General features: G+C 41.5%; 1 protein-coding gene across 2 annotated transcripts in view; it reads right to left on the bottom strand.

Annotated features, from left to right (window-relative positions):
• The window catches only part of ALDH1A1 (aldehyde dehydrogenase 1 family member A1), a 56,176-nt gene continuing 43,492 nt past the window's right edge, over nt 1-12,684 (bottom strand). For both annotated transcript variants that reach the window (XM_080972839.1, XM_080972838.1), the window contains 7 exons: nt 12,304-12,417; nt 10,846-10,948; nt 10,455-10,639; nt 8,250-8,414; nt 3,525-3,682; nt 2,112-2,186; nt 1-614 (listed from right to left, as the gene is read on the bottom strand). In XM_080972839.1, the coding sequence (XP_080828965.1) occupies nt 542-614; nt 2,112-2,186; nt 3,525-3,682; nt 8,250-8,414; nt 10,455-10,639; nt 10,846-10,948; nt 12,304-12,417 (873 nt within the window). In that variant the 3' untranslated portion in view covers nt 1-541. The remainder of the gene's footprint in view (nt 615-2,111; nt 2,187-3,524; nt 3,683-8,249; nt 8,415-10,454; nt 10,640-10,845; nt 10,949-12,303; nt 12,418-12,684) is intronic.

The following is a 12,684-nucleotide window of genomic DNA, read 5'->3' as shown; positions in this document are numbered from 1 at the left end:
TAGATTTTTAAAAGTTTACATCCAAAATGCCTCTGCACAGTAGTTATTATGAACAGAATAAAGTTACAACACGTACCAGAAGATTGCTAATGATTTTTGCTCTTGATTACAAAGTCTCTATTAGATAGCCATATTTAAATACTTTTGCCAAGCTCTTAACAAAGAAAGAGATGACAGCTTATGATTCTATAACAGCACACTAAAGCAAATTGTGTAAATATGATATGTTCACAATTTTATTTCCCATAGCACTACAGATATATTCAAATATATTCAAATACGGGGGGAAATTAAAATTGATTTTTCATCAAAATTCAAAACTTGTTAATTAGATTCAGACATTAAGATTTCCCTTTCTTAGTTAAGCAGATTTAAGATTTTCTAAATGACTGTTAATTGCTAAACACATTTGTTTTTACAGATAGAAAGAAAACCCAAATTACATGAAAACATCTGCTACAAAATGTTCTGCTCTATAGCTGGCCTTGCAAGTCTGATTAGCATCTGATGTGGTCAAGTCCTCCTGTTCCCTGCAGTGACATTATGAATTCTTCTGTGGAATCTTGATGGTGACTGTCTTGACTTCTGTATACTCATGAAGGCCATATTCTCCACTTAAAGAGAGAGAGAGACCATCAGAATAGCAACAGTATTTAATATATCTGTGATCTAGCATGTTCAATGTCCAAGAGCTGCAAATATCATCTGACAGTGTATTCTGATCAGATGTTACAGGAAGCTTGGATAGCCAGAGATGTCAGTCTTTGTGACAGCCTTTTTTTTATGATGACAGACAGAGCCTGGGAAGCTTTGGCTTGGCAACTGAGTGGCTAGGAGTGGAATTTGAACACTACGGTCAATGAGCTACTTTTGAAAGTTAAACCATGTGCCTCCTTCAGCTTACACTGGTTGGTTGAGGGGGTTTCAAATGAGAACTTGGCAGTGTCAATTGGTTGACTGATAAGGGGGTGTTTCAATCGAGTCTGACAGAAGGCATTTCCTGTTTATGGAAGTGAAAGGACCAACATTCTGGTACAATTTCTATTCATTTGCATGAAGCTTCAAGAGAGTCTGACAAAGGGCGTATTTCTAGTGACTGTGTCCAAATTCTCTTAGACACAACAGCATCCAGCCATTGACTCTACAGAAATTATTGTCTTCCTCTGAGGCCTAATGCATGATCTGGGCTAGATAACATTTCAGAATAGAAATCAGCTTCTTCGCCAAAAAAGGCTATTTGCTCACCAAGAAGGCACAGAGGCTTGCATTCTGTATGGATCTGTGCTATCAAATACCATTTTATGACATCTTTAAATGGAAGTTTGGGGTAGCTTCAGGCAATATTCTAGTGGCATTTGTTTTCCTGCTAGAATGGACTGTTTTGTAAAACTGAAATGAATTGTACATTCACATTTTTTCATTTCAGTTTTACAAAACAGTCCATTCTAGCAGGAAAACAAATGCCACTACAATACCCAACAGGGCAAACTGCTGGATAGAAAATGTAATTAGCAATGTTGAAGAATTCCAATGAAAACAGAAGCAAAAGCTACTGATGTTCACTTATTCACGCCATGCCCAGAATAGAAATCAATCCAGCAAATACTGATCAGTCTTTGCTGTTGTTTCTCAGTCCCAAAAATCTGTATAATTGATTATGGTTCCTACCCCCACCCCCATTTAAAATTGTGTTGAAATGAATAGTGTGGAAGTAATTGCATCATTCATTATGTTAAATTGATAAATAATTGTGTAAATTATATTAAATAGTGAACAGTGAGATGAATAACTTGGCATTTGGTGGAAAAGAAACCACTGCAAAACAGAAACAGCACAGGTTATTTCCTTCCTAACTGTAACTGATATGGACAGCATATCATAGGATGAGTTAATACAACCCACAGTTTCTACACAGTGATGTTCCTTTCCTATCTTCCCTGACTGGTTACTCGTTCTTATAAGCCAAAGCAGCGGAAATGCCAGGAGAGCAAAGACAGACTTCCTGGAAATAAGAATGTTGTAGTGGTGACATTTTGTGCTAAAATACGAACTTGCTCAGATAAAATCTCTGAAATTTGTATCTGAAACAAATCCCCACTGACTTTACTTACAGCTCTCGGCCATTTCCTGACATTTTGAATCCTCCGAAAGGAACCTGAGCAGCCACTGCACTATAGCAGTTCACCCTGAAGAAAAAGAGAAGATGGAGCAACTTAGTCATGGGCAGGAATTCTGCTAGGTCATAAGAGCTAGCTGAGTTTCTTTACAGAATCTTGCACTATGTGCATACTTTAAAAATCAGGATAAACATGAATTTCTCTCATGTCACAAAAATACAAATATGCCTTCAGAACTGCTGCAAGCTCTTCTGTATGTCTGCTACCTAACAGTAGAAATTGTCGAATTATTCAACCCAATTCATAGAAAATACAGAAATACAGTACTGTCAACATGTGGAGGAGCATGTTGTTCAGTGATTAGTATGGATAGTGAGCTTTCAGACTTAAATCCCTGCTCTGATAAGGATTCCTTGGGTTGTTTGCCTCTAAATTTTTGCAGTGTGTCAGCTTGAGCTGGTTTACCAGCTACACACTTTCCTGAAGAAGAATGGCCTTGTCACAATGATGCATGCCTTAGTCTACTACTCTAATGGACTGTAGGTGGGGATGCCTTTGAAAAATATTCAGAAAATGCAATGGTCTTGGTGATTCACCAGCTTAATTGGTTCCCAGGCAGTTCCTGCACAAAAATGAAAATGTTGGTATTATCCTTTGAAGCACTAAATGGTCTGCGTCATCAGACCCTAAAGAACACCTGCTCCCATTTGTGCCTACCTGTTTGCTGAGATCTTCCTCAAAGGCCCAACCTCATGTGCTCCCACCATTTGCAGCATGGCAGATGGTGATGTGAGTTAGCAGTGGCACAGAAGCTGTAGAACTGCATCCCTTGAGAAATGTTTTTCAAAATTGTGCCTAACTCATGATGCCATCCTATGGGCAGGGTTGTATTTTGTGTTGGCTGCACATGCCTGTTATTGGAGCAGGATCCGTCAGCTGATAAGCAGAGGTTAAACCTTGCTCAGTTTCACAGGAGTCCATGCAAACCCCTTCTTGATTCAGAACGGCATTTACACGGAAACTGCTGCTAAAGCTAAGCCGTTTGCCTGGAATCTCTTGCTAAAATGGAGGAAATAACCAACTTTGGGACCTCAAAGCACCTTGCATCTGATGTCATTGGGATGTCCGATGATTGACAGGTGGGTGGCATGTGATGCCAATTCTGATAAGGGTATGACCCCTGAAGCAAAAAATATTCTTTGTTAAAACTACAGTCTAAAGATGTAGGAAGAGGTAGCAGACTTAATAGGTTCATGTCTCAAAGATGCTATTCAGGTTTGAGGTTACACAGCTTTTCTCTCTTCAGGTACTCTGTGTGCCTTCAGATCACAAATACCCATTAAATCGTGCTGTAAGTCTTCTATGTAAGGTTAATTTGGGTAAAATAACAACACCAAGGGTACTTACCAGACTGTTCCAGCCTGAAGAGCAGCTGCAAATGTCAGAGCTTTGTTAATGTCTTTGGTAAACACTCCAGCTGCTAGACCATAATGAGTATTGTTTGCTCTTTTTATAACTTCATCAACAGTCTTGAACTTCATGATTTGCTGAACTGGCCCAAAAATCTGTTTGAAATCAAAAGAAGCAATCAACAATTAGCATGGCAAAAATCAATAGATACTTTCTTGCAAAGTATACTTTCCCTATTACATAGGTCTTAAAGTATTATTCTCATTAGTGATCAAATCAGTGCTCTTTGACACAGTGGTTACTTTATAAGTTTAGACCCACATTTTCCCTATGAAACTTACCAACCTGCCTGCTCCTTCCCTATCACATTAATCTTCATAACTCCATTAAATGGAACACAGAGATTCTCTATAGCATGGTTCATGGAGATTTCAGATTCAAATAAATGTAGGATCTCCTATTATAGCTATTGCCTTCAGAGGAGAACCAGAAAGATGTTCAGCAGTTTGGAAAACAAGTCCTCCAAAGAAATATTAAATATTGGGCGGAGTATGTTTAACCCAGAGAGAAGACTAAGAGAGGAAATGATAGCATTCTTCAAACATCCAAAGGTCTGTCACACTGAAGAAGTTTAACACCGGTTCTCTGCTGCCTGAGGATGCAGGGCAAGATGATTTGCTGTATAATTCTGTCTACCCAGAACTATTGAATTCAGTGGGGCTGACTCCCAGGTAAATAGGATTAGGATTGTAGCCTTAGGGTTTGTCTACTCAGAAGCAAAATGTGGATTTGCAGCTGTAGGATGTAAAGGCAACCACAAAGCACCCACTCCATCACAATGATCACACTGGACCTTCCCTTCATTAAGAATGGGTTGTTTCAATCCTTAAGGTAAAGGGACCCCTGACCATTAGGTCCAGTCGCGGACGACTCTGGGGTTGTGCGCTGATCTTGCTCTATAGGCCATGGGAGCCAGCATACAGCTTCCGAGTCATGTGGCCAGCATGACTAAGCCACTTCTGGCGAACCAGAGCAGCGCACGGAAACGCCGTTTACCTTCCCGCCGGAGCGGTACCTATTTATCTACTTGCACTTTGACGTGCTTTTGAACTGCTAGGTTGGCAGGAGCTGGGACCGAGCAACAGGAGCTCACCCCGTCGCGGGGATTCAAACTGCCGACCTTCTGATCAGCAAGCCCTAGGCTCTGTGGTTTAACCCACAGCGCCACCCGCATCCCTAGTTTCAGTCCTTAGAAAGTGTAAAATAGCCAAGGGTGAAAACACACACATACATTTAAACAGGGGAAGGTCCGGGAGGACTTCGTGAAGATGCCCCTCGATTAAAGGGGAGATAGCTTAAGCTAGCTAATAGATTTGCCTAACAGTGAAAACAGTTTGAAAATGAAACCAATTGCCTTGTGTGTGCATGTGTGCTTTCCTTTACTGGAGATTTTCAAGCTGAGGCCAGACAGCCATCTGTTGGGGGAGCTCCAGCTCTCAGTTTCCTGCAATTCTACAATTCTGTGATTCTGTGAAATAACCGACCATGCTCTCTCTGATACTATGATTTACACAGTGGAGAAAGAAACCTGCAAACCTGAAACTTCTTTCACAGTGCCTGCATATAGAAGGAGGAGTGGGGTGGGAAAGGAATAGTTGAACTGGGGATGGAGAATTCTATTTATACTTTATGTCACTTTCACACATTTTCACACTCTAATAAGTCTGCTCCATTTCTTCAATAGTCTGGGTCATTTTTTGGGAGGGGGGAAGACTTCACATTTATACTTGGATTTTAAAGCATCTTGTCTAAACACATCCTTGTGATGAGTGTGCAAGTAAATTGTTATTAAACTCCTTATTGTGTGCTTCTATTTAAAAATTAAGAACACATTTGTGTTTTCATCTCATAAATGTTTATTGGAGATTTGCTTATCTACAAGTTTCTGCATAAGTAAGAAAACAAAGTTTAAAAAATATTTTCATTCCTTTTGTTTGTTTGAACTATTGTTACAAGAACACATTTCCACTAGACTCACCATTTTATATAAATATTGAACCATTTGTGACCCTCATCATTTTCATCCCGATGAAAAAGTACAATATTTTTGTTTCTAGAGTTTGTGTGGAGAGAAATTCCCACATGAACTTTTTGTTTATTCACTGAATTCAAGAAAAGGCAGCTTTTTTCCTAAATCAGAATGTAAGGAGTGCCAGGCTGGCTCAAACCTTTCCTGGGAAAGAGGTCAGTGTGGTGCAAACCAGGATCAGAGAGACCTGGGTTCAACTCTCCACTCCGCCACAGAAGTGATATTGGGCCTGTCACTATCTCAGCCTCAACTAGGGTTGCCATATTTCAAGAATACAAAACTTGCCGCCCACAAAAGGCAAAGAGTTATACTCAAACACACACTTTCTGGTTATGTTGGCAAAACCCCAGGCATTTGCAGATTTTTTGAAATCCCCCCCCCCCGTGCTAATTTTGCTAGGCATATGGTACCCCTTGCCTAAACTATCTCACAGGATTGTTATGAGGACTGACTGGAGTTGTTTGGGTGAAGGGTGGCTAGAAATACATGCACACATGCAGACGCAGAGAGAGAGAAGCCAGAAGCAACAATAAAGATCACAAGGCACCCTCAATTTCTCCGGAGGTTATATTTCTAGTTTTCACATCTGAGGGCATTGAGACAGGCAACTGCTTTTAAAGAAAGGTGATAGTCTGGAAGAAAGCTCACTTCTCACACTTTCTATTGTCACACTTTGATCACTGGTCAACCAGGTTTTGAAGTCCTTTGAAACAATACAAAACATGCAAAGCTTGCTTAGCAGAGGTAACACTGGGATCCATGCACACACTATGGGCAATTCTTCTTCTGCATAAGGTAGCTGAGCTTATGCATCAAAGGCAGTTGATGCATAAGTTCTTCAGGTTAAGACACCTTCTGGTCTGGTTCATTTGTAAGGTGCTTACTATGACTTCCCAAATCTATACTTTCTCTCTCAGTCATAGTTTTATAAACTGCCACATTTATCAATGTCTTTGGTAAAGACAATACAGCTGGAAACCAGCCTCCCACCAACCAGGCACTCTCAGGATGTTTGGGACTACAACTCCTATCAGCTTCAGTGTTGGCTGCAGCAGATAGGAGCTGAAGTCCAACTGCACAGAGGGTGCTAGGCTGGTGAAGGTTGTGTTAAACCAGGCCTCGTTTTTCTCTGCCCTCAGACCCTCTGCATAAAACCTTTATTTGCACAGAAGCTGAAACCACAGGACAATCCCATGCAAGTTTACTCAGAAGTGAGTCCGACTGTGCTCATCTGGTGCTTAGTACTAGGACTGCAGGATTGCAGTCATGCAGCACCATCCTATACTCAGTAAAAGGTGCTGAGCTCGTGACATGCAAATACTGGCTGGTATTCAAGTAAGTTGTACTCAGAGACAACTCTTCAAAATGAATGAATGTGACTATGTTAGGCCCATTAATTTCAGTGGGTCTGCTCTGAGTAAAATTTAGCTGAATGCCAGCTACTCACTTTAATTTTATTTCAATTGTTACAACAATCTATAGGAGCCAACGGAGCCATTTCCATATATTGCCAGAATATATTTAAACAATAAATGTCACTGTTTGTACAAATCAGTATACAGTACTCCAGGTCTAACTGTTTTTCTTTTCAAAAGCACAAATCCACAACCATCTTAGAATTTGCTTGCAGGAAAAATTAGGAGGATGGCCTCACCAGGATTGTCAAGCCCTGACTTGCATTTCCTTGCTGCTTGACTTCTGTTTCCCTCTTTGTTTCAGGACATGAGTTATGGACATGAGCAGCTAGTCACATATCTTCTCCATCACCTCAAAAGATGCATTTTGCCAGTTCAGTGAGACTCAGATGAGCATCATTATGGGAAATATGCATCCCGATGTGTGTCAGCAATAGATGCAGGAGGAGGGGTATGCCTGTGTCAGATCCATGGCTTTTTGCAGTGGGAGGGGGCTTGGCCAAGGCTGTCTCAGTGGGGGCCCTCATTTCAGAGGAGGCCACTTCTCCCCCTCCCCGCTGTTGATGCTGCCAATTTGATTTTCTCTCCTAATCTACATCAGATGCAGACCCTCCAAATGTCCCTATTTTCCAAGGATGTCCCTGATTTAGATTTGCCATCCCAGTTTCTGATTTGATCCCGGAATGTCCTGCTTTTCCTTAGGACGTCCCTATTTTCATGTTGGAGGGTATGACATCACCTCCCAGAGGGAAGGAATAAGAGATGCGGAAGCTACTGCTCTTTGTCATGGCTCCTCTGACCTCTTCCTTGCTGAGGCTAATGGGCACTACAGTAAGGAGCAGCAGCAGCAGCAGCAGGGACAGGAGTCTCCAGAGACAAGGTGTGGGCCTCTTATTGGGGCATGGGCCTTGGCAGAGAATGCTGGGAGGAAGATTTTCACAACTGTAGCTGCCCTTCAGCTTCTTTGGAAATCTGGATGTATTTGATGATTGCCAAAAACATCTGAAAGTATTAATTCCTGCTGACCTGTTCTATTTAGTTGACCCAAATTAACGCACATAGCTGTAAAAACATAGTTTTACACAGCCTAGATTGGGGCTGGGTGGGAAAGGAGTGAAAACTAATCTTCTACATGCTTGATTTTTAAAAGGCACATCTTGCATGGCAATTGAAACATAGAATGTAGTCCAACATGCAGAATGTTCTGAATCTGCTTACCTCCTCTTTAGCAATGCGCATCTCATCTGTAACATTTGAGAAAACTGTAGGCTGGATGAAGTAGCCTTTGTCTCCCCAGGGGCCTCCTCCACATTCCAGTTTGGCTCCTTCTTTCTTCCCACTCTCAATTAGTGCGAGGATTCTATCATACTGCTCCTTATCAATCTAAATAAGAAATATTGCACTGATAAGTCACTCTCCCAGATATTTCTTTGGCCTTAAGATTAACAAAGCAGAAACAAAAACTCTTTACCAGCAAGAGATGGAGCAACAAGTTGCCTCTGAGTGGTTGGATCCCTGCCACCTTTCCCCATGAAGTTCAGTAATTAGGACTTTAAGCACAAAAGAATTTTTCTTTTTTAAAGCAGCACTGCTTACACAGTCTTGGCACTCCTGTGAACCACGGACTTTCATAAACTCTCTCTGCTCAGTTTTACATTCAAGTATTTAACTTCTCCTTTTGCCTTATCCAATTTCTGTTAAAAAATATTTTTGGATGGCATTTTCAAACCAATGACTTTTCAGAAGTGAATTCAGAACTGATTTCAAGACTGCAATTACATGCAGTAGTTAGCAAAAGCTAGTCAGTAAAACCGATTATAAGCCGATTAGAGAGGAAACCCTACTGCTTAATTTGTACTATATCTTCATTTCCGGCATTTTCTGCACCAAAGGAAAAGTAGAATTATGGACTTGGGATTTTTAGTGCAGAGTCTTAGATCCTTGACATATCCCACATGAGGGTTATAGAAGATCTCCAGGCATAGGACGGTATATAAATTCAATAAATAATAATAATAATAATAATAATAATAATAATAATAATAATAAAGGATGTTTCCAAATGTAGGTGTTGGGTTTGGGCTGTGTTTCAGAACACCTAAGAACTGATTCCAATGTCATGGCTATGAGATGGAGATGGATGAAAATCTTTGAAATAAGGCTAGTGTAGAATGCTTGAAAACCACCCACAACACTGATGACCCAGATTGTGGGGAGAGTCTTTGCACCCCTTCTTGTGACTGGATACCTTCATGAGAATGCAAACACCATATTGTACTTATCATTGGCAGCAGGCGCAGCCACACACTTCTGCCCCGACCCAGTGTTGCATCCCTGTTTCCGTAACACCCCCAGACTTTGTGTGTTGAGTGTAGATGTTTGTGAAGGGAACATGTCACACGAGCGGTTGCTCATGCTTAGGGGTTCCGTGTGATTTTGAACTGTGTAGAAATACAAACGGTTTTCTTGCCAGAAAGCACATTGAACGTTCAGCTGTAGGCTGGAGACAATGATGATGGGACTCTGCTCCTTCAGCTAACACATGTGTATGGCTTGAACAGGGCTAACATTTGCACTATATTTACAGCAGTTTCGCATCCTATAGATTCAGATGGGATAGGCCAAGGTTTTGTACATCAACACTTCCTGCTGCCCAAAGCCTCAAAGTCATATTGCCCACTTAAGCATTTGAATGCTAAATGCAGTTTATGAAATTTAGTCCCACTCTCCAAAGATCTGTGAAAGTTTCTTAATAAATAGTTCCATGTTAATCTGAACCTCCTAGTTTCACCACAAGCAGTAGGCTAGTATTATTTGTATTAAATATGTCTGTTTTGTAGGAAGAGGACTGTCCATCCATGAGCAAAATCAGATGTCTAATAAACAAGGCAAGCCTCATTCCTAATGACAGATGCCAAAGTATTTGAACCTGTTTGCCAAAGTGTCATACATTGGGGTGATGTTCAGGGCCCCCCCTGCAGGGTTGGGCTGACTGAAGGGCATGGCAGAATTGTTGGTTAAAAAGGAGGTTGAAATCAGTTCCTTAAAGGCAGCCTGGGCAGGTGTGCAGGGGAAAACAGGGAGAGGAAGCTTGCCTTGACCAGAAATCAAGAGAGTCAGGGAATGGTTAAAGTGGGAGTCAAGAGAGTTGCACACAGCTTTGATTTGATGCACAAAGTTTGTAGACAAGAAAGACAACTTATATAGGGTCAGAAAAGGGCAGGAGCCAATGCAGTGAAGAAGGGGTCGCAAAGATCCTATAAAGCTACTTTGGCTCAGAAGGGTTTGTGGTTTTCTGCAGACTTGCAGTGGCATAAGAAGAAATACTCCATGCCATCTCCCAGGATGCCTGCATTTTGAGTCCACCTGTGGCTGACAACACTGACCCAGGTGATAACCCTGACACAAAACACTGTTCCTTACCTGAGGACCTTGATTTACTCCCGGAGCCAGTGGGTTTCCAAGTACATTTTTCTTAGCCCTCTCAACACTCCTACGTACAAACTCATCATATATTGGCTCTTCCACAAAAATTCTAGACCCAGCTATGCAGCATTGTCCCTGATGGTAAAACAGGCCAATGTGTGCAAATTCCACAGCACTGTCCACTGCGAAGAAAGAGACACAGAAGAGGCCAACATTGAGCATCTCAGTCAATACTGTAAATCAAAAACAGCAGTCCTTGCAACGTAATCTAACAATCTGGTTTTTCACTTGCTTAGACACCTCCCCAAACTAACATTAAAAAGCTTTGCAACACAGTGGAAGGGGACAGCTTTGAAGACAAGAAATCTAAGAGAAGCATGTCACTCACAATCAGCATCTGCAAATATGATATTGGGACTTTTCCCGCCAAGTTCCAAAGTGACTCTTTTCAGGTTGCTCTTCCCAGCAGCTTCTTTGATCATCTTGCCAACCTAAAAGAGAAGACACAACTTGAAACTGTTGTGTGTAACACCATATTTAGACTGTGGTCATTGCTTTGCAAGAGGTTTGGGCTGACCTCTCTTGTCAATTTGAGAGTGGAAAACAGACCTCCGGCTCAGTGGTTGGGCACATGTGGTGCATGCAAAATGCACCTCTAGTTAAAAATACAGTAACTGTGATATGCAGAGTGGAGAACTTTTCTCTGTCTAGGAGACGCTACTAGTCAGGCAATACCAGGCCCAATGGACAAACAGCCTGACCTGGAACAATGCAGATTCCTATGATTAACAGTGCTCTACTAATGGGATGTATTACAAAATATCTGTGTTCTGCAAGCTTTGGTGGACTTCTCACACAATATATCAATAATCCTTGGGGTTCAAATGATGGCTCCTGGAAAGTCAATGGGAGTCCTGCCACCCAGATTGGCCAGGCTGTGTGGAGTGTGTGAAGTGAAGGGGTTGGGTGGCATATGAGGTCAGCTATACACCTTTCTCTCACCAGCCCAAAGTGTGTGTAACTGAAGGGGGGAGTGAGTTCCCGGGGAAGAAGCCTGGATTGTGAAACCACTCTGAGAAGGTTAGCTCTGTGAGGGGAAAAGTGGCCTCCTAACAATTCTCACCCTTAACAAACCAACAGTTCCCAGAACCCATGACTGTTTAAAGTGGTATGATACTGCTTTAAATGTGCAGTGCAGATGGGGCACAGCCAATTCTATAGCAGCTTCAGTCTAAGAATATTAATTAACTACATCAAGGAAAGTGTCCGGAGTGGAGCTTAACAGTTGCTTATATCAACTTTTGGGGACTAAAATGTGGCCAAAGTGTACAGATGCATTTTTGTCAAATACCCCACACAGTGAAAAATGTCTTGGTCCCCCTCCACACTATTCTTCATTAAAAGTAGTCCTTTCTAAAATACGAAGCATGCTCACAATGAGGGAGATAAGCTACCTATTTTTGTAGAATGCAACTTTCTGTATAAAAAAGAGAGATGAAATAAAAATAAAAATGTGTATTTTTATTTTTAAACTGAAATTTGAGGGGGGAAACAAAAGACTATGCCAAAATCCAAACTTCACCCTCTCCTTAGCTTTGAAGAATCAATTTTATATCCAAAAATTCTTTTGCTTGAAGAGATATTCTTTCAATTCAAACACTATGTAGATGTGTTTGAGGTAGAGTATAACAAGCAACAAATCATTTCTGCGACATTGTTTAGGAAGCTCACAGTCAAAAAAGGTTAACATAATTACACAGCCTAGGCATTAAATCACTTGTCAGAGTCTGTGTGGGTGCGTGGAGGACTTTTGTGGTGTCATTTAATCACAGGGTTAGGCAAATACCTCGGTAGAGCCGGTGAAGGCCACTTTATCTATGTCCATGTGACTGGAAATGGCTGCGCCGGCCGTGGGTCCATACCCTGGCACAATATTCACTACTCCAGGTGGAAATCCTGCCTGAATATCAGAGGAGAAAGAACACAGTTGTACCTCTCAGCCATACAGTTACTGCACCTGTGTTATTTACGATATTTCATCCCATCCGTTCTCAAAGAAACTCAAAGAAAGAGTGCATACTTCTCTCTCCCCCAACCCCCAACCTTCACAAAAACTTGTGGTAAAATGCATGCAACACTATTGTGGTGAGTGAAAAGCTAATACAGTGGTACCTCAGGTTACATACACTTCAGGTTACAGACGCTTCAGGTTACAGGCTCCGCTAAC

This window comes from Podarcis pityusensis, assembly GCF_964106645.2.
Source record: "Podarcis pityusensis genome assembly, chromosome: 11".
Taxonomy (NCBI): domain Eukaryota; kingdom Metazoa; phylum Chordata; class Lepidosauria; order Squamata; family Lacertidae; genus Podarcis; species Podarcis pityusensis.
This window is presented reverse-complemented; position numbering and strand designations above follow the sequence as displayed.